This window comes from Oncorhynchus tshawytscha, linkage group LG27, assembly GCF_018296145.1.
Source record: "Oncorhynchus tshawytscha isolate Ot180627B linkage group LG27, Otsh_v2.0, whole genome shotgun sequence".
In the NCBI taxonomy this organism is placed as follows: Eukaryota; Metazoa; Chordata; class Actinopteri; order Salmoniformes; family Salmonidae; genus Oncorhynchus; species Oncorhynchus tshawytscha.
The window spans coordinates 18,559,833-18,584,180 of NC_056455.1; the positions used below are offsets into that span (position 1 = coordinate 18,559,833).

General features: G+C 44.1%; 1 protein-coding gene across 1 annotated transcript in view; it reads right to left on the reverse strand.

The window, feature by feature from the left end:
• LOC112259252 (synaptotagmin III) overlaps positions 1 to 23,763 on the reverse strand; it is a 41,623-nt gene extending 17,860 nt beyond the window's left edge. The window contains exons 1-6 of the mRNA XM_042307582.1: positions 23,427 to 23,763; positions 13,270 to 13,563; positions 12,119 to 12,545; positions 5,982 to 6,368; positions 5,593 to 5,707; positions 210 to 392 (exon numbers count right to left, since the gene is read on the reverse strand). Of these exons, the coding sequence (XP_042163516.1) occupies positions 210 to 392; positions 5,593 to 5,707; positions 5,982 to 6,368; positions 12,119 to 12,266 (833 nt within the window). The 5' untranslated portion in view covers positions 12,267 to 12,545; positions 13,270 to 13,563; positions 23,427 to 23,763. The remainder of the gene's footprint in view (positions 1 to 209; positions 393 to 5,592; positions 5,708 to 5,981; positions 6,369 to 12,118; positions 12,546 to 13,269; positions 13,564 to 23,426) is intronic.
• Between the last annotated feature and the right edge of the window lie 585 nt (positions 23,764 to 24,348).

Below are 24,348 nucleotides of genomic sequence, written 5' to 3' on the forward strand. Positions count from 1 at the left end.
TAATGTAAAGATATATATGGGTGATAAAAACTGCCCATTGTGTGATACTTGACACTGCAATGATAGAGTTTCTAGGGCAAGTACCTTAACTAAGCTGTGATGACAGAGCAGCTGTTGATCATCTGTCTAAGCCTTAATGTAATGTATATTTAACAGTGCACTCAGACCGAGGTGTGAAGAGGATTAATTAAGTGAATCGGTTCACTCACTTGAAGGCGTAGCGCAGGAGGAAGCTGATCTTGCCGCAATTGTCCCCTGCTTTCCCTTCCCCCTGGTCGCCCCCACGCAGTCTGTAGAGTTCTGGTTTGATTTGGCCAATGCTGGTCACCTGCTCGCTCTTCTCCTCACCATGGAAATCAGGGCTGGACAACTGGTGAGTCATGGGCTTGGGCCTGGGGAGAGAGAAGGGCTTAATAGACACATTAACACTCACTGGAGAGACAGACAGGGTTAAAGGAGAAGTTCTCTTTATTACAACCAAATCTACATTTTTGAAGACACATTTTCATGTATACCACATCTAAAGACCTGCATCACTATACTGAGAGCTTTGTCGTTTCTAAAAGGATGTATTTGGGTGTTTTTGGAGCCTTTTTTCATGTTTTTTCAGGGCCCCCGTACTGCACAAACAGGATGAGGAAGTGATTTGCATGTTTGGGGTAAATTTCCCAAAAACAAGTGAAATCACAAAAAAGGTGTCTGGACCCTTCTATAACATGGCATTTACATCAAAATTAGGGTTGTAAAAAAGAAAACTAACACACACTAAAAACATCGATAGGGTTCATTCACAGACATACATTCACTGGAGAGACAGACAGGGTTAATACTCAGAATAACACTCAGAAAATGTATACACTAGACAACCAATCACAGAAATGTGATGACCTTTAGATAATATAATATAATCTATAGTATAATTATCACATACTTAAAAATATATACAGTACCAGTTGATCATTTGGACACACCTACTCATTCAAGGGTTTTTCTTTATTTGTACTATTTTCTACATTGTAGAATAATAGTGAAGACATCACAACTATGAAATAACACATAGAGAATCATGTAGTAACCAAAAAAAGTGTTAACAAATCAAAATATATTTTAGATTTAAGATTCTTCAAAGTAGCCACCCTTTGCCTTGATGACAGCTTTGTACACTTTTGGCATTCTCTCAACCAGCTTCATGAGGAATGCTTTTCCAACAGTCTTGAAGGAGTTCACACATATGCTGAGCACTTGTTGGCTGCTTTTCCTTCACTCTGCGGTCCAACTCATCCTTAACCATCTCAAGTGGGTTGAGATCGGGTGACTGTGGAGGCCAGGTCATCTGATGCAGCACTCCTTCACTCACCTTCTTGGTCAAATAGCCCTTACACAGCTTGGAGCTGTGTTGGGTCATTGTCCTGATGAAAAATAAATGATAGTCCCACTAAGCGCAAACCAGATGGGATGGCGTATCGCTGCAGAATGCTGTGGTAGCCATGCCATGGTTAAGTGTGCCTTGAATTCTAAATACAGACAAGTGTCACCTGCAAAGCACCCCACACCATCACAACTCCTCCTCCATGCTTCACGTTGGGAACCACACACGCAGAGATCATCTGTTCACCTACTTTGCGTCTCACAAAGACACAGCCGTTGGAACCAAAAATCTAAAATTTGGACTCATTAGACCAAAGGACAGATTTCCACCAGTCTAATGTCCATTGTTCGTGTTTCTTGGCCCAAGCAAGTCTCTTCTTATTGGTGTCCTTTAGTAGTGGTTTCTGTGCAGCAATTTAACCATGAAGGCCTGATTCACACAGTCTCCTCTGAACAGTTGATGTTGAGATGTGTCTGTTACTTGAACTCTGAAGCGTTTATTTGGGCTGCAATTTCTGAGGCTGGTAACTCTAATGAACGTATCCTCTGCAGCAGAGGTAACTCTGGGTCTTCCTTTCCTGTGGCGGTCCTCATGAGAGCCAGTTTCATCATAGCACTTGATGGTTTTTGCGACTGCACTTGAAGAAACTTTCAAAGTTCTTGAAATTTTCCGCATTGACTGACCTTCATGTCTTAAAGTTATGATGGACTGTCGTTTCCCTTTGCTTATTTGAGCTGTTCTTGCCATAATATGGATTTGGTCTTTTACCAAATAGGGCTATTCTCTGTATACCACCCCCACCTTGTCACAACACAACTGATTGGCTCAAACGCATTAAGAAGGAAATAAAATCCACAAATGAACTTTTAACAAGGCACACCTTTTAATTGAAATGCATTCCAGGTGACTACCTCATTAATCTGGCTGAGAGAATGCCAAGAGTGAGCAAAGGAAAATGGTGGCTACTTTGACGAATATCAAATATCAAATATATTTGTATTTGTGGTTACTACATGATTCCATATGAGTTATCTCATAGTTTTGATGCCTTCACTATTATTCTACAATGTAGAAAATAGTCAAAATAAAGAGAAACCCTGGAATGAGTAGGTGTGTCCAAACATTTGACTGGTACTGTATACAGTGCATTCGGAATGTATTCAGACCCCTTGATTTTTTCCCCACATTTTGTTACTTTACAGTCTTATTCAAAAATGTATTCAATTGTTTTTTCCAAAGCAAAAACAGATTTAGACATTTTTTCAAATTTATAGACAAAGAAAAACTAGTATTCAGACCCAGACTCAATACTTTGTTGAAGCACCTTTGGCAGCAATTACAGCCTCAAGTCTTCCAAGGTATGATGCTACAAGCTTGGCACACCTGTATCTGGGGAGTATCTCCCATTCTTCTCTGCAGATCCTCAAACTCTGTCAGGTTGGATGGGGAGCTTTACTGCACAGCTATTTTCAGGTCTCTCCAGAGATGTTCGATCGAGTTCAAGTCTGGGCTCTGACTGGGCCACTCAAGGACATTCAAAGACTTGTCCCGAAGGCACTCCTGCATTGTCTTGACTGTGTGCTTAAGGTTGGAAGGTGAACCATCGCCCCAGTCTGAGGTCCTGAGCACGCTGGAGCGGGTTTTCTTCAAGGATCTCTCTGTACTTTTGTTCTTTGCTCCGTTCATCTTTTCCTCGATCCTGACTAGTCTCCCAGTCCCTGCTGCTGAAAAACATTCCCACAGCATGATGCTGCCACCACCATGCTTTACATGGTTCCAGGTTTCCTTCAGACGTGACACTTGGCATTCAGGCCAAAGAGTTCAATCTTGGTTTCACCAGACCAGAGAATCTTGTTTTTCATAGTCTGTGAGTCTCTAAGGTGTCTTTTGGCAAACTCCAAGTGGGCTGTCATGTGCCTTTTACTGAGGAGTGACTTCCATCTGGCCACTCAGATTGGTGGAGTGCTGCAGAGATGGTTTTCCTTCTGAAAGGTTCTCCCATCTCCAAAGAAGAACTCTGGAGCTCTATCAAAGTGACCATTGGGTTCTTAGTCACCTCCCTGACCAAGGCCCTTCTTCCCCAATTGCTCAGTTTGGCCAGGAAGCCAGCTCTAGGAAGAGTTTTGGTGGTTCCAAACTTCTTCCATTTAAAAATGATGGAGGAAACTGTGTTCTTGATGACCTTCAATGCTGCAGAAATGATTTTGTACCATTCCTCAGATCTGTGCCTGGACACGGAGCTCTCGGAGCTCTACAGACAATTCCTTCGACCTCATGGTTTGGTTTTCTGCTCTGACATGCACTGTCAACTGTGGGACCTTATATAGACAGGTGTGTGCCTTTCCAAATCATGTACAATCAATTGAATTTGCCACAGGTGGACTCCAATCAAGTTGTAGAAACATCTCAAGGATGATCATTGGAAACAGGATGCACCTGATCTCAATTTCAAGGCTCATAGCAAAGGGTCTGAATACTTATGTAAATAAGGTATTTCTGTTTATTATTTTGAAAACATTAGCAAACATTTCTAAAAACCTGTTTTTGCTTTGTCATTATGGGGTATTGTGTTTAGATTTATGAGGGCAAAAACATATTTAATACATTTTAGAATAAGGATGTAGCATAACAAAATGTGTAAAAAGTCAAGGGGTCTGAATACTTTCCAAAGGCAATGTATAGATATAAACTCAGAAGAAAATGGAACGTCCCTTTTTCAGGACCTGTGTTTCAAAGATATTTTGTAAAAATTCACAGATCTTCATTGTAAAGGGTTTAAACACTGTTTCCCATGCTTGTTCAAGGAACCATAAACAATTCATGAACATGCACCTGTGGAACGGTCGTTAAGACACTAACAGCTTACAGACCGTAGGCAATTAAGGTCACAGTTCTGAAAACTTAGGACACGAAAGAGGCCTTTCTACTGACTCTGAAAAACACGAAAAGAAAGATGCCCAGGGTCCCTGCTCATCTGCGTAAATGTGCCTTAGTCATGCTGCAAGGAGGCATGAGGACTGCAGATGTGGCCAGGACAATTAATTGCAACGCCCGTACTGTGAGACGCCTAAGACAGCGCTACAGGGAGACAGGACGGACAGCTGATCGTCCTCGCAGTGGCAGACCACGTGTAACAACACCTGCACAGGATTGGTACATCCGAACATCACACATGCGGGACAGGTACAGGATGGCAACAGCAACTGCCCGAGTTACACCAGGAACGCACAATCCCTCCATCAGTGCTCAGACTGTCCGCAATAGGCTGAGAGAGGCTGGACTGAAGGCTTGTAGGCCTGTTGTAAGGCAGGTCCTCATCAGACATCACCGGCAACAACGTCGCCTATGGGCACAAACCCACCGTCGCTGGACCAGACAGGACTGGCTAAAAGTGCTCTTCACTGACGAGTCACGGTTTTGTCTCACCAGGGGTGATGGTCGGATAAGTGTTTATCGTCGAAGGAATGAGCGTTACACCGAGGCCTGTACTCTGGAGCGGGATCGATTTGGAGGGGGAGGGTCTGTCATGGTCTGGGGCGGTGTGTCACAGCATCATCGGACTGAGCTTGTTGTCATCGCAGGCAATGCTGTGCGTTACAGGGAAGACATCCTCCTCCCTCATGTGGTACCCTTCCTGCAGGCTCATCCTGACATGACCCTCCAGCATGACAATGCCATCAGCGATGCTGCTCGTCCTGTGCGTGATTTCCTGCAAAACAGGAATGTTAGTGTTCTGCCATGGCCAGCGAAGAGCCCGGATCTCAATCCCATTGAGCACGTCTGGGACCTGTTGGATCAGAGGGTGAGAGGGCTAGGGCCATTCCCCCCAGAAATGTCCGGGAACTTTCAGGTGCCTTGGTGGGGTAACATCTCACAGCAAGAAATGGCAAATCTGGTGCTTTTGATTTTGCCCCCCCCCTTTGTTCAGGGACATATTATTCCATTTATGTTAATTACATGTCTGTGGAACTTGTTCAGTTTATGTCTCAGTTGTTGAATCTTGTTATGTTCATACCAATATTTACACATGTTAAGTTGGCTGAAAATTAACGCAGTTGACAGTGAGAGGACATTTCTTTTTGCTGAGTTTATATATAGATATATCACATCCTGCATATTTTATTCAATCACACACAAATTCACTACATATACCATAACCTCTTTGTAATCACCGAAATAGAGAACACACACAAACAAACACTCACACACAGTACAGTACTGACCGTGCAGTGACCTGCTGCTGGGAGTGGGCGTTGGGCATGTCTTTGTGGGGTGGGGCGGCTCCCCCCTCAGTGGTGGGGGGCAACTCTGGAGACGTCTGGCTCAATTTAAGATTCCCTAGACCACAGACCAGAGAGAAAGGGAGAGAGAGAGAGAGAGGACAATACAGAAAATGGAGTGCAGAGAATAGAAGGGGGATAGAGAGAAGAAAAGAGGTGTTTGTATAGAAAGTGAAGCTGGTACTACTGTAAAGAGATTGTTGTGTCTTGATCTGTTGCTATAGTACAAGACTTAAAACATCGACCAAGCCATTATATGACGCAAACTCTGTACACATGCTATAATAAAGCCACTTCAGTATCAGTGGGTGAGATCAGGCGTTCCTTCTCACCAGTGTTGTTGGGGTAGGAGTCCATGTCCAGGTAGGAGTGTTCCTGGGTCTGCTCCGGGCCTCCCACCACGCCCCCCACCCCCTGGCCACCCTCCACCCCCACCAGGTCAGAGAAATGGGGGTGATGTTGCTGGGACTGGGCCAGGGAGGGGTAGAGTGAGGAGTGGGACGCCTTCCTCTGCATAACAGGAGGTAGGAGGGAGGCCCCCCCACTGCCGCCCATCCCACCCACACCCCCGGGCATCAGCCCTGATGTCAAGCTCAGGCCCCCACCCTCCTTGTCTCGCCATGGCAACCAACAGAGCTTCCAGGAGACAAAGAGAGAGACTGAGAGAAGGACGATCCCGCAGAACGTCACGATCACCGACAACAGGCTGACAGAGATCTCTGGAGGACGAGAGGAGAGAGGGAAGGATGGAGAGAAGAGAGACAGAGAGACAGAGACAGAGAGACAGAGACACAGAGACAGAGAGACAGAGAGACAGAGACAGAGAGACAGAGAGACAGAGACAGAGACAGAGACAGAGAGACAGAGACAGAGACAGAGAGACAGAGACAGAGACAGAGAGAGAGACAGAGAGACAGAGACAGAGAGACAGATACACAGAGACAGAGAGACAGAGACAGAGAGACAGAGAGACAGAGACAGAGAGACAGAGACAGAGACAGAGAGACAGAGAGACAGAGACAGAGAGACAGAGACAGAGACAGAGACAGAGAGACAGAGAGACAGAGACAGAGAGACAGAGACAGAGACAGAGACAGAGAGACAGAGACAGAGAGACAGAGACAGAGACAGAGAGACAGAGACAGAGACAGAGACAGAGAGACAGAGACAGAGAGACAGAGAGACAGAGAGACAGAGAGACAGAGACAGAGACAGAGACAGAGACAGAGACAGAGACAGAGAGACAGAGACAGAGAGACAGAGACAGAGACAGAGACAGAGAGACAGAGACAGAGACAGAGACAGAGACAGAGACAGAGACAGAGAGACAGAGACAGAGACACAGAGACAGAGAGACAGAGACAGAGAGACAGAGACAGAGAGACAGAGACAGAGAGACAGAGAGACAGAGACAGAGACAGAGAGACAGAGACAGAGACAGAGAGACAGAGAGACAGAGACAGAGAGACAGAGACAGAGAGACAGAGACAGAGAGACAGAGACAGAGACAGAGACAGAGACAGAGACAGAGAGACAGAGACAGAGAGACAGAGAGACAGAGACAGAGAGACAGAGACAGAGAGACAGAGACAGAGAGACAGAGACAGAGGGTGAGTTTGTTTCAGGCAATGATGGATGAAGACTTAATACTTCAACCTCATCATCTAAAATACCAACAGGCCTCATGTCACATTAATCAGTATCCTTCACATAGTTTATTCTCTCAATTAAGCCTCCTTTTTCCACTCATCATCACAAATAGCCCCTATCAGCCCAAAATCCACTAAATCCCACATCATCAGAGCAGAGGGACAACACACTGTGAGAGTAATGTGATACGCCGCTTCAGATGCTAATATACCCATTTTGAATATGGCAGCTTAAACATGAACAAACGTTGGTGGACTGATAAACACCACAATAAAAATACTAACACCCACAATGATATTTCCTGTGATGTGATTAGGCCTGTGCTCGTGGTTATGAGCTTTTAATCACTGACGGCTAAAATATTTTGTCTGAGGGGAAACGGGGGGGTGAGTCATCCTGGTGAGAAAAAAATAAGTAAAAAAGCTTTCGGTTTCAGCACCAGTCTGGTGGACAGCTCCTCCAGCCCTATCCAATACACAGACCAGAGGCCTGCCAATCACCTGAGGCCGTTGTCTGGGTGTAGAGCGATCAGTATTAGACCTGGAGTATGTCTCTCTTTATCTTTCTTTCTATCGCACTCTCTCTTTTTGTCTGTCCATCTCTCTATTTATTCTTCCCCATCCCTCTCTTTCTATCACCCTCTCTATCTCTTCTTATCCCTCTTAATCTTTCGGTCTCTAGGTCTCCCCATCTTTCCTCCCCCCTCTCTCTCCCCCTCTCTTCCTATCTCCGTCTCTCTTTTTTGTGCATCTGTTTATCTATCTTTCCTTCACCCTCTCCCTTCCTTTCCCTGGCTCTGTCTTTCCTCGATTCAATCAGAAGTGGCTTTGTGGGCATGACAAAGACACAAACATTGTTCAATCATTCAAAAGATATTGAAACTATATCTATAACTCACTGACAACGAGACTGAGAGTAAATGAGTAAATGAGACAACAGCAGCCAGTGCGAGACACTCCTCTACCCCTAGGGTGCATCTCCTGGAATTCTCTACGCCTTCCTTCTGTCTCTCTCTCACCATCTCTTCCCCCTTTCTTTAGTCTTCTCTCACATCCTCCATTGCTCGCCTTTTTACATGCTGTCTTATTTTGCCTCTCTCTCCTCCATCAATTATTCATCAGTCTATGTATGACATTAATCAGCACTTGTTCAAAGGATATGATCAGAGAGAAAGAGGGAGAGGGGGAGAGCAAGAGGGAGAGAAAGAATGAGAGAGAGGTGGGAGGGCATTGATGTATCACTGTGGAGAACATGACACAGATGGAGAGAGAGAGAGCGAGAGAGAGAGAGAGAGCGAGAGAGCGAGAGAGAGAAAGGGGAAAGGAGCCCTAAGGGAGAGAAGCGAGGTGGAACGAAAGAGATGGTGGGAAAGAAAATGAGCGGGGGAGCGAGAAAGGAAAGGGAAGAAGAGATAAGGACAGAGGGAATAGGTGTAGAGCATGATAAGAGAGAGAGGGAGATTCTGAGAGAAGAGAGGGGGGAGAGGAGAGGAGAGAGGCTCTAGGGGCGGGCCAGATAGAGACAGATTGGTAACCATGTTGAAACAGACATATTGGCTGTCTGGTCACATTCAGCCTCTCCATCTACACCTCCAGTTCACCCAGAAGGATACAGCCAGGTTAATATAGTCACCATCTACCAACATGCCACGCCACAGAAGAAGACAAAAAGAGATAGTGATGGAGAGAGAAAGAATGAGAGAATGAATGATGGAGAGAGATGGAGGACAAACAAGACAACGAGGTTTTAGAGAGAGAACTAAAGAGGGGAGAGGTTTAGGACAGTAGAGAGAGAGAATAACAGTGTGTGTGTGTCTCTACATACGTGTGTTTGTGCATGTTTTTTTGTGTGTGTGGCAGCCCCATAGTATTAACGTGTGCATGCGTGTGTGTGTGTGTGTGTGGGGGGGGTAGCTTGGCGGAGGCAGGCGGGGGTGGTTCTTCTGAGACAGAAACACAGCATGGGGCAGATTGACACCGGCTGTCAATCAGTAAGTGATGTATCCGACTGGGAGTTTTTCAGGCAGAACATCAAACAGCTCACACCCACCCTGCTTACACAAGCCATTGATTGACAGACAGGAGACGGATGGCGGATCCTGTACTGCCCAGAGGCCCTTGCTTTGGTTTATCACGTCATTACCCAGAGGCTAGCCGCTAACGCCTCCCACCAAACCCATTGCATGATGACATCCTGCACTGTGTCACACAAATCTCTAGGTGCTCCATGCAGCAGATCCAGCCTAATCTACACTACAGCACACTGATCCACACGCATCCCCTCTAATCTACACTACTGCACATTTCTGCCACCGCTCCAAAACCTCTCCATGAGAATCCACACAGGACCAGAATGCTGCTGGGACTGCAGCTAGCTAGCGCCACCACTCATCCACTCTGCTGTGTAGAATTCATTCAAAAGGATCTGGGACGATGCTCCATATTTACAATTAGCCAGGTTGGGATTGCACTTGGACTCTTTAGTTTGCCCTATAAACAGAGGGCTGGACCTTCGTTATCAATTTGGAAATGTCTCATGAATATTTCAAAGTGTTCTGGAGGTGCCCTGATTTGTTGTGGGAGTGCTAGCCAGCCCCTCAGGGCAACCCTGGCATCAGAACCCAGATAATAACTCTTCTTCAGGATATTCTGCTCTATCCCACAATACACATTACTACGGCCAGGAGTTTTTCCTGGGATTTTTTCCTAATGTCACTTGGACAGAAACACCTCCATGTCCTATACATGGCTAATGATTCCTGTATGTTACTGTATTGTTAATGATTCATGTATGTTTCTGTATGTCACTGTGTTGTTAATGATATCTGTATGTCACTGTGTGTTTATAATGATTCCTGTATGTTAGTGTGTTGTTAATGATTCATGTATGTTTCTGTATGTCACTGTGTTGTTAATGATTCCTGTATGTTAGTGTGTTGTTAATTATTCCTGTATGTTAGTGTGTTGTTAATTATTCCTGTATGTTTCTGTATGTCACTGTGTGTTTATAATGATTCCTGTATGTTAGTGTGTTGTTAATGATTCCTGTATGTTACTGTGTTGGTAATGATTCTTGTATGTTACTGTATGTTACTGTGTTGTTAATGATTCCTGTATGTTAGTGTGTTGTTAATGATTCCTGTATGTTACTGTATGTTACTGTGTTGTTAATGATTCCTGTATGTTACTGTATGTTACTGTGTGCTACTGTGTTGTTAATGATTCATGTATGTTACTGTATGTTAGTGTATGTGATTGATTCCTGTATGTTACTGTATGTTAGTGTATGTGAATGATTCTTGTATGTTACTGTATGTTAGTGTATGTGAATGATTCCTGTATGTTAGTGTATGTGAACGATTCCTGTATGTTAGTGTATGTTAGTGTATGTTAATGATTCCTGCATGTTAGTGTATGTTAGTGTATGTGAATGATTCCTGTATGTTACTGTATGTTAGTGTATGTGAATGATTCCTGTATGTTACTGTATGTTAGTGTAAGTGAATGATTACTGTATGTTACTGTGTTGTTAATGATTCAAGTATGTAACGGTATGTTAGTGTATGTGAATGATTCCTGTATGTTAGTGTATGTTAATGATTCAAGTATGTAACGGTATGTTAGTGTATGTGAACGATTCCTGTATGTTACTGTATGTTACTGTGTGCTACTGTGTTGTTAATGATTCCTGTATGTTACTGTATGTTAGTGTATGTGAATGATTCCTGTATGTTCGTGTATGTGAATGATTCCTGTATGTTACTGTATGTTAGTGTATGTGAATGATTCCTGTATGTTACTGTATGTTAGTGTATGTGAATGATTCCTGTATGTTACTGTATGTTAGTGTATGTGAATGATTCCTGTATGTTACTGTATGTTAGTGTATGTGAATGATTCCTGTATGTTACTGTATGTTAGTGTAAGTGAATGATTCCTGTATGTTACTGTATGTTACTGTGTTGTTAATGATTCAAGTATGTAACGGTATGTTAATGTATGTGAATGATTCCTGTATGTTAGTGTGTTGTTAATGATTCCTGTATATTACTGTATTTTGGTGTATGTGAATGATTCCTGTATGTTAGTGTATGTTAGTGTATGTTAGTGTATGTGAATGATTCCTGTATGTTAGTGTATGTGAATGATTCCTGTATGTTCCTGTATGTTAGTGTATGTGAATGATTCCTGTATGTTAGTGTATGTGAATGATTCCTGTATGTTACTGTATGTTAGTGTATGTGAATGATTCCTGTATGTTCGTGTATGTGAATGATTCCTGTATGTTACTGTATGTTAGTGTATGTGAATGATTCCTGTATGTTACTGTATGTTAGTGTATGTGCATGATTCCTCTATGTTACTGTATGTTAGTGTATGTGAATGATTCCTGTATGTTACTGTATGTTAGTGTATGTTAGTGTATGTGAATGATTCCTGTATGTTACTGTATGTTAGTGTATGTGAATGATTCCTGTATGTTACTGTATGTTAGTGTATGTGAATGATTCCTGTATGCTAGTGTATATGAATGATTCCTGTATGTTAGTGTATGTTAGTGTATGTGAATGATTCCTGTATGTTAGTATATGTGAATGATTCCTGTATGTTACTGTATGTTAGTGTATGTGAATGATTCCTGTATGTTACTGTGTTGTTAATGATTCCTGCATGTTACTGTATGTTAGTGTATGTGAATGATCCCTGTATGTTACTGTATGTTAGTGTATGTGAGTGATTCCTGTATGTTACTGTATGTTAGTGTATGTTAGTGTATGTGAATGATTCCTGTATGTTACTGTATGTTACTATGCAGTTACCTGTTTCGTGCTGCTGTCCCCTCATCATATAGACGAAGTCTCGGCAGCTGGCTTCATGGCTGTCCTTCGCTGAGGAGTGTAAGCACAACTCCTCCACCAGAGTGAGTGCCTTCTTACACAGGTGGTCTTCATCCCAGTCCCCCGACATCCTCCAATCCGCATTGCACTCCCACCCGCAGTCAACCAATCACAGCACAGCCCTCGCCGCCCTCACCAAATGGACGGCACCTGGGTGAGAAGAGGTTCGATCCGGCCACGTTCCTTGGATGGTCTGGAGAAATGGTTGGGGCCGGTGGAGATTGGACCAATCCAGGAATAAGGGGAGGGGCTCTGTCAGGCGGTGTTTACTTAGGCGGAGTCTAGCAGAGACCCTCCATGACTGACACGCCCATAAATGTGTGAGCCAAACCCACCCCTTTGTCTTTTCCTGAGAGGAATGAACGGAAAAGATTAGGAAAAAGAAGATGAAAGACGATGTATAAATAGGTACTGTTATCAGTGTACCAATTTGTGACAGATTTTCATGCAAATATTCTCAAATCTGCATAAAACAATATGTGCATTTTCCCACCAGAGGTGAGATTCCATCAAACTAACCCATTGTGGATAAACGTCTGTGTGTGATAAAAATCACTTTTGTAGTTAAATTCCCATTTACCGGATAAAACATGTAAATTAAACGGGGTACCGATGGTTTTGTCACAAAAACTGTTGCGATAAATAGCAAACTTGGCCAATCAGGTTTTGGCGCATGCTCTCTAGACAAGTTCACTGATAAGATAATTGGCAGCCAACCACCGATCATCATATCCCCAGAATTCAAATAATAGCCTACCCTCGATATTTATCTTCTTGGAAATTTGCATGACCAACGTGCACTTAACCACCATGTGAAGTTCATGATCTGCCTGTAAACCTTTCCTGCTCTTCCCTGTCGTGGTGGGAGGTCATCGTGTGACTCCAAGTTACACAAAAAGATCCCAACATGTCGAATGGACTAATTGTCTGTCGGACATTTATGAATTTGAATGGACATTTCCTGTTTCCATCAGCCTTTACTTTTTTTTACGTCAGGTAATTCATTTGCGTTTAATGGTTGGATGGAAACCTGGTTTATGGTACATTTTTATTTATGTTTTATGTCAACATACCTGTATTAGAGTTGTTTGTAAAGCCTAGGAGTCCCTGTCCTGTTTGAAATGTCTTCTCCACCAAGATACAGCTGAACAACACTTGGTTATGCTTCCAACAAAGTCATAACCTTATACTAGTTTGTGTTCTTCTTCTTCTAATGTCACAGAGATAGGGATAGCTCTAACAACATTTAGAGCACGGTTCAGCTCTGGGTAATGTAGTTCCAAGCGGATTCAATGGAATGCAGTAGTTTTCCTGGTTTTCCTCCAACCTAGATTCATAGAATGTCTTATAAATGGCTCCAACATCACCTGAAAGACAATGACAACACATTGCTGAATGAGGTCAAGAACAAAATCCACAGAGATTGTGATAGAGATTCTATTACAATGGTTACACAAGAGTATTACATTGAATTTGTCTCTTGTTGTTTGGATGCTCTCAGTAGTACACAGAATGTAAAATCCCAGGACTGTTAGTGTTTCAGTGCACATACAGACAGACGTTGTGTCCTCTTTGTCCTTTTCTCAGAGAACTCTATTTCCAGAGCTCCTTAACATTCTCCCTTTGTTTTGAACTCATTCTGTCTCCAAAAAGCAGGTCAATGCCCCAACTTTCTCGTTCTCTATAGCTCTCTCCCTTTCTCACAGTCTGTGTGTCTGCAGGGATATATGGCAGAAATATGTCTAAAAATGCATAAATGAATGAATGTCTACATTCACAGTAATAGCTGGGCATACTGTAATAAGATTTCTCATCAGTGAGGTGTCTGCTGCCAGAACGTCCAATGAGACGTTGTATCAGCGAGAGGTAGGCCCACTTGTCCAATGAGAACCCGGTTCGGCCAAAGGAACATCTATTTATCATTTGATGATTCTGGCTCTGTGAAATGTCAGCATCAGTCTTTGTGCAGTGACTGACAACCTCCCTGGCAAAGTGTTGCTTATATGTCCATCTATCTCCCTGGCCATCAATCCATCAATCCATCACAGCATTAAGAAGAGACACGTTTCAATCAGGACAAGACTCAGGACAGGACATGTTGGTGCCATTTCTCCTTCCTCATCTCTCTCTCTCTCTCTCTCTCTCTCAAACACACTCTTTCTCTCTATCTGAAAACTTCTGATAGGCATATTAGGCTAATTAATCTGGAACAGGTTCAGAAAGGAATCTCAGACTCAACAAGGTCCATTTATCTGTCCATCTCAGCTCGCTCCATTGTAAAAAATTAGCCTGAGATTAGCGTATTAAAACGCTACCCCCAACCCAACACCCCAGTCTGTATCCCCGCTCCACTCCCCTCCACCCAGACTGAGATAGTAAATCTTTCTGAGTGTGACTTTAAAACCCAGCATATCTCAATCTGAGGAATGGCTGTCTGGCACCAAACTGGTCCTCTCAAATGGCAGCAAGAACATCAGGGGGAGGAAAAGAGAGGGGAGAGAAAGAGAATGTGTATGGATGTGTCTGTGAGAGAGAATGAGATGCTATGAGAAAGAGAATGTGTATGGATGTGTCTGTGAGAGAGAATGAGATGGTATGAGAAAGAGAATGTGTATGGATGTGTCTGTGAGAGAGAATGAGATGCTATGAGAAAGAGAATGTGTATGGATGTGTCTGTGAGAGAGAATGAGATGGTATGAGAAAGAGAATGTGTATGGATGTGTCTGTGAGAGCGAATGAGATGGTATGAGAAAGAGAATGTGTATGGATGTGTCTGTGAGAGAGAATGAGATGCTATGAGAAAGAGAATGTGTATGGATGTGTCTGTGAGAGAGAATGAGATGGTATGAGAAAGAGAATGTGTATGGATGTGTCTGTGAGAGAGAATGAGATGGTATGAGAAAGAGAATGGGATGGTATGAGAAAGAGAATGTGTATGGATGTGTCTGTGAGAGAGAATGAGATGGTATGAGAAAGAGAATGGGATGGTATGAGAAAGGGAATGTGTATGGATGTGTCTGTGAGAGAGAATGAGATGGTATGTGAAAGAGAATGTGTATGGATGTGTCTGTGAGAGAGAATGAGATGGTATGAGAAAGAGAATGTGTATGGATGTGTCTGTGAGAGAGAATGAGATGGTATGTGAAAGAGAATGTGTATGGATGTGTCTGTGAGAGAGAATGAGATGGTATGTGAGAGAGAATGAGATGGTATGAGAAAGAGAATGTGTATGGATGTGTCTGTGAGAGAGAATGAGATGGTATGAGAAAGAGAATGTGTATGGATGTGTCTGTGAGAGAGAATGAGATGGTATGTGAAAGAGAATGTGTATGGATGTGTCTGTGAAAGAGAATGAGATGGTATGAGAAAGAGAATGTGTATGGATGTGTCTGTGAGAGAGAATGAGATGGTATGTGAAAGAGAATGTGTATGGATGTGTCTGTGAAAGAGAATGAGATGGTATGAGAAAGAGAATGTGTATGGATGTGTCTGTGAGAGAGAATGAGATGCTATGAGAAAGAGAATGTGTATGGATGTGTCTGTGAGAGAGAATGAGATGGTATGAGAAAGAGGGGAGAGAAAGGAGCGATATGGACATTAGATGAAAGGAGGGAGAGGAGGAGATGAAAGGTAAGTAGAAAGGAATGGAATGGAGCAGGAGGCAGTGTTGGTGACATAGCAACAATAGTAATCAAGGTCTGGCTGTGCAATTTACTAGAAGCAAAATATTTACAGAGCCTCATTATATACTGATAAATATGCCTTCAGACACGTAGAGACTCATCTCTTCCTCCATACAACACTCTATACCGAGACGCTCACAGCCACAAAGGAACACAAACCTCCCACAGACATTCCATTGACTGCTGCCCTGTTTTAAATCAATAACCTTAGGCAACCAATACACCAACAGAGACCGGTCAACCAGGAAGGTCACTGTCCAATCGCACTACAGCGACGGGACAGCAGGGAAGGTATTTGTCTAATCACACTACAGAGACTGGAAAACCAAGGACGTGCTCTGTCCAATCACAATAGACAGACAAGGCAACCAGGAAGGTCACTGTCCAATCAAGCAACAGTGAATAGGTAAGCAGTGTGAGGTCACTGTCCAATCTCAAAATGGTGGCTGCATTGCAAGTAAATTCACTGCTCAAACACCCAACATGGACTCGGGAACCAGGAAGGTCACGTTCCAATCACAAAACATTAATCTGGCACCAGTAAGGTCACTGTCCAATCATGTAGCAGAGAGCAGCCAGGCGCCCACTAAGGTCAGAGACGGATAACCAAGGCTACTGCCCAATCTTATGGGAAGAAACAGATGGTTAGTAAAGTCACTGTCCAATCAGAGACCCCCTCCAGCTAAACACATTTAACATGTGATGAATGATGTTGACTGAAAGTGCACCTAAGCACTGGTTTTAGGCCAGATGTTTCTTTGGGCCTATAATGGATGAGGCTTGTATTTGCTTTGGGACAACTGATTCTGGGCATGCTCTCTGGCCTTTTCTCTCTCTAGAGTGTGATGAATCTCTGAGGTTGTGCCAGTTTGTTAAGAAAAGCCGAAAAGGAAGAAGGGGAGGAGAGGTGTGAACTGTGACACATTGAAACCCAAAAAGCACGTATTTCACACACAGGGGATCATAGGAGAGGAGCGTAAATCTCAGCTCATTCACTGGGTTTCCTCTTCAGAGGAAGGCATCACACCTGAGCCTGACACAGTATGTCTCTCATACAGAATACGTTCAACATCACAGCTTTGCATTATGTCAAAATTAGTATAATATCACATTACCTGCTGTGTAGCGACTATTATGCAGAGATTATGGTAATGTCAGCACGTCCTTTGAAATATTGCACATTATTTCACATCAGACGTCAGTCTTTCTTGAGGGACTTCACTTTTCCTTTCACCGCAACAGAAGTGGTGAATTCGACCAAAGGGCGAAGCAGTTTGGATTACTTTCAGAGTTCAATCAAACATTTGGATGGGTTTAGAAGATTTCATCGTCTCCTTCTCATATGCACGACTGACTTTCACTCTACAGGCTCAGCAACTGTTACCTTTTAACAGAATTCCTTTGCTATTCGAAGTAACGCTTTGTCTGAAAAACGACAACCTATGTGTTTGATAGAGAAAATGGGTGGAAATTTGCACAATGCAAGAAGAGACAAAGAGAGGTAATCCATGAGGTACAACTAATGGGATGTTTCAGCCGCATCTCAATGAAGCTGATGTGATTCTTTTCTATTAGCTCCCTCTTCTTTTTGTGATCTTTTACCTGTAGTCATCTCAAATCTACCTCTCATTACTTTCAGGAACGTTTTGGTTTCTCCTGAGGAAAGATGACCTATTATGATGTTACACATCTAGTAGCTTAAAAAGCAACAGGATATTCCACCGTATGCAGAGTGTTTGATTAATTTCACATAATGCATTTTCATAATAATATGATTGTAAAGTTTTCTATTTCAATACCTCACTTTAAAAAGCACAGCTCTGTTCTCTTCAGCTCTTTAGTATACTGCCCTTCTCTACTCTACTCTACCATCTTCTCCTCTACTCTACCATCTTCTCCTCTACTCTACCATCTTCTCCTCTACTCTACCATCCTCTCCTCTACTCTACCATCTTCTCCTCTACTCTACCATCTTCTCCTCTACTCTACCATCTTCTCCTCTCCTCTACCATCCTCTACTCTCCTCTACCATCCTCTACTCTACTCTACCATCTTCTCCTCTACTCTACCATCTTCTCCTCTACTCTACCATCCTCTACCATCTTCTCCTCTACTCTACCATCTTCTCTTCTACTCTACCATCCTCTCCTCTCCTCTACTCTACCATCCTCTACTCTACCATCTTCTCCTCTACTCTACTCTACCATCCTCTCCTCTACTCTACTCTACCATCTTCTCTTCTACTCTACCATCCTCTCCTCTCCTCTACTCTACCATCCTCTACTCTACCATCTTCTCCTCTACTCTACTCTACCATCCTCTCCTCTACTCTACCATCCTCTACTCTACTCTACCATCCTCTACTCTACCTTCTTCTCCTCTACTCTACCATCCTCTACTCTACCATCTTCTCCTCTACTCAACCATCTTCTCCTCTACTCTACCATCCTCTACTCTACCATCTTCTCCTCTACTCTACCATCCTCTACTCTACCATCTTCTCCTCTACTCTACTCTACCATCCTCTCCTCTACTCTACTCTACCATCTTCTCTTCTACTCTACCATCCTCTCCTCTCCTCTACTCTACCATCCTCTACTCTACCATCTTCTCCTCTACTCTACTCTACCATCCTCTCCTCTACTCTACCATCCTCTACTCTACTCTACCATCCTCTACTCTACCTTCTTCTCCTCTACTCTACCATCCTCTACTCTACCATCTTCTCCTCTACTCAACCATCTTCTCCTCTACTCTACCATCCTCTACTCTACCATCTTCTCCTCTACTCTACCATCCTCTACTCTACCATCTTCTCCTCTACTCTACCATCCTCTACTCTACCATCTTCTCCTCTACTCTACCATCCTCTCCTCTATTCTACCATCCTCTACTCTACCATCCTCTCCTCTACTCTACCATCCTCTACTCAACCATCTTCTCCTCTACTCTACCATCCTCTCCTCTACTCTACCATCCTCTCCTCTACTCTACCATCCTCTACTCTACCATCTTCTCCTCTACTCAACCATCTTCTCCTCTACTCTACCATCCTATCCTCTACTCTACCATCCTCTACTCTACTCTACCATCCTCTACTCTACCATCCTCTCCTCTACTCTACCATCCTCTCCTCTATTCTACCATCCTCTCCTCTACTCTACCATCTTCTCCTCTACTCTACCATCCTCTCCTCTACTTTACCATCCTCTACTCAACCATCTTCTCCTCTACTCTACCATCCTCTCCTCTACTCTACCATCCTCTCCTCTATTCTACCATCCTCTCCTCTATTCTACCATCCTCTCCTCTACTCTACCATCCTCTCCTCTACTCTACCATCCTCTCCTCTACTCTACCATCCTCTACTCTACCATCTTCTCCGCTATTCTACCATCCTCTCCTCTACCATCTTCTCCTCTACTCTACCATCCTCTCCTCTACTCTACCATCCTCTCCTCTATTCTACCATCCTCTCCTCTATTCTACCATCCTCTCCTCTACTCTACCATCCTCTCCTCTACTCTACCATCCTCTCCTCTACTCTACCATCCTCTACTCTACCATCTTCTCCTCTACTCTACCATCCTCTCCTCTATTCTACCATCCTCTCCTCTACTCTACCATCCTCTCCTCTACTCTACCATCCTCTACTCTACCATCTTCTCCTCTACTCTACCTTCTTCTCCTCTACTCTACCATCCTCTACTCTACCATCCTCTCCTCTACTCTACCATCCTCTACTCTACCATCTTCTCCTCTAATCTACCATCCTCTCCTCTACTCTACCATCCTCTACTCAACCATCTTCTCCTCTACTCTACCATCCTCTCCTCTACTCTACCATCCTCTACTCTACTCTACCATCCTCTACTCTACCATCTTCTCCTCTACTCTACCATCTTCTCCTCTACTCTACATCCTCTCCTCTACTCTACCATCTTCTCCTCTACTCTACCATCCTCTCCTCTACTCTACCATCCTCTCCTCTACTCTACCATCCTCTACTCTACCATCTTCTCCTCTACTCTACCATCCTCTCCTCTACTCTACCATCCTCTACTCTACTCTACCATCCTCTACTCTACCATCTTCTCCTCTACTCTACCATCTTCTCCTCTACTCTACATCCTCTCCTCTACTCTACCATCTTCTCCTCTACTCTACCATCCTCTCCTCTACTCTACCATCTTCTCCTCTACTCTACCATCCTCTACTCAACCATCTTCTCCTCTACTCTACCATCCTCTCCTCTACTCTACCATCCTCTCCTCTACTCTACCATCCTCTACTCTACCATCTTCTCCTCTACTCAACCATCTTCTCCTCTACTCTACCATCCTCTCCTCTACTCTACCATCCTCTACTCTACTCTACCATCCTCTACTCTACCATCTTCTCCTCTACTCTACCATCCTCTATTCTACCATCTTCTCCTCTACTCTACCATCTTCTCCTCTACTCTACCATCCTCTATTCTACCATCTTCTCCTCTACTCTACCATCCTCTCCTCTACTCTACCATCCTCTATTCTACCATCTTCTCCTCTACTCTACCATCCTCTCCTCTACTCTACCATCCTCTACTCTACCATCTTCTCCTCTACTCTACCTTCTTCTCCTCTACTCTACCATCCTCTACTCTACCATCTTCTCCTCTACTCTACCATCCTCTACTCTACTCTACCATCCTCTACTCTACCATCCTCTACTCTACTCTACTCTACTCTACCATCCTCTACTCTACCATCTTCTCCTCTACTCTACCATCCTCTACTCTACCATCTTCTCCTCTACTCTACCATCCTCTACTCTACCATCCTCTCCTCTACTCTACCATCCTCTCCTCTACTCTACCATCCTCTCCTCTACTCTACCATCCTCTCCTCTACTCTACCATCCTCTCCTCTACTCTACCATCCTCTCCTCTACTCTACCATCCTCTCCTCTACTCTACCATCCTCTCCTCTACTCTACCATCCTCTCCTCTACTCTACCATCCTCTACTCTACTCTACCATCCTCTCCTCTACTCTACCATCCTCTCCTCTACTCTACCATCTTCTCCTCTACTCTACCATCTTCTCCTCTACTCTATCATTCTTTACTCTACTCTACCATCCTCTCCTCTACTCTACCATCTTCTCCTCTACTCTACCATCCTCTACTCTCCTCTACCATCCTCTCCTCTACTCTACCATCCTCTCCTCTACCATCCTCTCCTCCACTCTACCATCCTCTACTCTACTCTACCATCCTCTCCTCTACTCTACCATCCTCTACTCTACTCTACCATCCTCTACTCTACTCTACTCTACCATCCTCTCCTCTACTCTACCATCCACTACTCTACTCTACTCTCCTCTACTCTACCATCCTCTCCTCTACTCTACCATCCTCTACTCTACTCTACCATCCTCTCCTCTACTCTACCATCCTCTCCTCTACTCTACCATCCACTACTCTACTCTACTCTCCTCTACCATCCCCTCCTCTACCATCCTCTCCTCTACTCTACCATCCTCTCCTCTACTCTACCATCCTCTCCTCTACTCTACCATCCTCTACTCTACCATCCTCTCCTCTACTCTACCATCCTCTCCTCTACTCTACCATCCTCTCCTCTACTCTACCATCCTCTACTCTACCATCCTCTCCTCTACTCTACCATCCTCTCCTCAGTTCTGTGCTGTCTGTTCTACTGTATTCCATGGACTTGTGTTATAAGCGCACTATCACTTCCGACCTCAAGACTCATCCTTTAAGACATGAAGTCCCTGGATGCAAGGTCCTCCGTGACTCACACAGAGGTCATGACCTTTGCTCAATAGCACTGGCATGGACCTTTGCATCACTTCCTACCTATCGAGGCCAGTGCATCACAGCGTCATGTCTGTCTGGGTCAATATCATCTGTGCTCTCTGCTCATCCAACTGTGTCAAACTGATGCACTAGGGTAAATAGATACTACCAAATACCTTTACCGCTACATAAGAGGACTGCCTCCTGTATTTGGCTGTGAGATGGCACTAGAAATACAAGGCCAAGATTGAAGACCTTGTATTAATGTCTATTGACTAAAGGTAATAGCTTTGCTGCCTGCGACTCAGCCTTTAGGTTACTCCAGGCTGGCCTGTAACAGCCCATAGGCAAGCTTTTAGTACAACTATTCGACGTTGGAGGTTTCAATATTCTGTTTATGTCCATACATCATCACATAAACACACACACACACCCACACACACACGCACGCACACACACACACACACACACACACACACACACACACACACACACACACACACACACACACACACACACACACACACACACACACACACACACACACACACACACACACACACACACACACACACTGAAGTCTGCTGAGCTGCATGCAGGGCTCTCTGCTGCTCCAGGCCTGCTCCCGCGAGTGTCTAAATTATCTATAACATCACACAGGAAACACAGCGCGAGCACCAAGCTGAGTGAGAGGCCAGTGAGGAACCCTGGGATACTGGTTCCGCTCTCTTCCTGTGCAGAATAGAGCCGGTGGAAGAAGCTGCACATCCATATATGCAGAGCAGCTCACTGGTCCAATACTAAGATGGCAACATTCTCACCACCCACACAATGCACGTGGATAGCCCTCGCTTCATACTTCACTTACATTTACGCCAAAGTCAGTGAGCCATCGAGACTATCCTTGTGACTTTGGTTACATATGAGCGTATTCATATTTGCATAATTATGGAAGTCTATCTCATAAAGCCAGAGCCACTGTGCCTTGGATGGGGGAGGGGGAGAAGGGAGAGGAGAGAGGGGTGGGGTGGGGTGGGGGTGAAGGGGGTGTGGGTGGAGGGAATAACACTCGTTTCAGCTCCTACATGTTTCCCCTGTCTTATTCATGATATGTGTGTGTGTGTGTGTGTGTGTGTGTGTGTGTGTGTGTGTGTGTGTGTGTGTGTGTGTGTGTGTGTGTGTGTGTGTGTTTCGCCCTATACACCTATACATGTATTCAAAAGTTGGATTTATCTGAGAGCAATGGCTTACATCCCGACAGACATATAAACCCACATACATGCTATGCACACTGCACACTTGCGCGAGAGATAACCTACAGTGTGGGCTACATAGGCTACTATATGCATGCCATAACGCTCGAACCAATGGGCTATACATTAAATTAGAATAGATTACATTCGCACATCACTGCACAAAATATGCATAAAATGTATCTTTGAACCGGACAGACATACAGTCAGTTAGGTGGCACATAGCTACAGTATGGATAGACTATAACACATACGGTGACACAAGATCACACAGGATATTATGGTGAGTAGCCTAACCTATATAACGACACATAGGCGTGTATTTAAATGACAACAATTAAATATCATCATACCTCTATGTTGTATCCGAGACTGCTCTTTCTCCTACCTGCCCTTTTCATCTAAACACCAGCCTATTTTTCAGATGCGACGCGTTAAAAATCAACATTCCGCCCTCTACCCCAAGACAGGAAAATGGGCTCAAATACTGCACCTGGGATGGAAGAATAAGGCGGAGGGGTAGACTGAGAGGGAGAAATGAACAATATGGTATCTCGCCGCTCCCCTCTCATCCTTTCCTATTTTCTTGTCTTGGAATGTGTTTTCTGTCTTCTCACCCTCGTTTTTTCTTTGTATTTCACTCTCCCCTCCCTCCCTCTCTTCCCCTGTGCTCGGAATACTAAACCGGCTTCTCTGCTCGCTGACTGTATAGCGCTACCGGTGCTAAAGACATACTGATGTATATGTGTGGTAGAGAGGGGAGAGAGAGCCGAGCAGAGCCCCGGGATGGGAGGGGAAGGTAGAGGCAGTGTGTGAGGAGGAGAGGGGGTGTTGCTGGAGGCGAGGAGACGCGTGGTGCGATGGGGACAGACCACTGTGGCTCGGCCCACCGCCAAAGGGACACGGCGTATGTGCCATGGTGTCCGGACGAGTGATAGCGCGCAGCACCTCGTTAGGATCAAATCATGGTTTCGTGATAATATCATTTCCCTTCATGTGTGTACTGTAGGCGTATATAACGACGTGACACAACAACAAAATAATTAAAAACTGTAGCAATGTTGGCAACTGTGATGGGAAGCATTCCATTGTAGCCTATCTGTGGCGTTGCTAGTCTTTGTCAACCCGTGGGCAGCCCATGATATTTTACTAGAATGAGTTTAGACATCGCATAATTTGAGGCTGTGAGTGACTACGCCTCATTACGTAGGCTACCGGCCATTTCAAGTTCTGTAGTAAGTCAAGTCATCTCTCATTTGCAAGTTATTCATGGTAGGCTTATTATGGGGTTACTACCTACCGTGTTAATTGTAGGCGGCATTATATTTATGATGACCCTTTCCTCTTGATTTCATTTACAGTTGCCAATGTGTTTACTGTAGAAAATGACAACTGCCTTGTCCTTTGGCTGGACT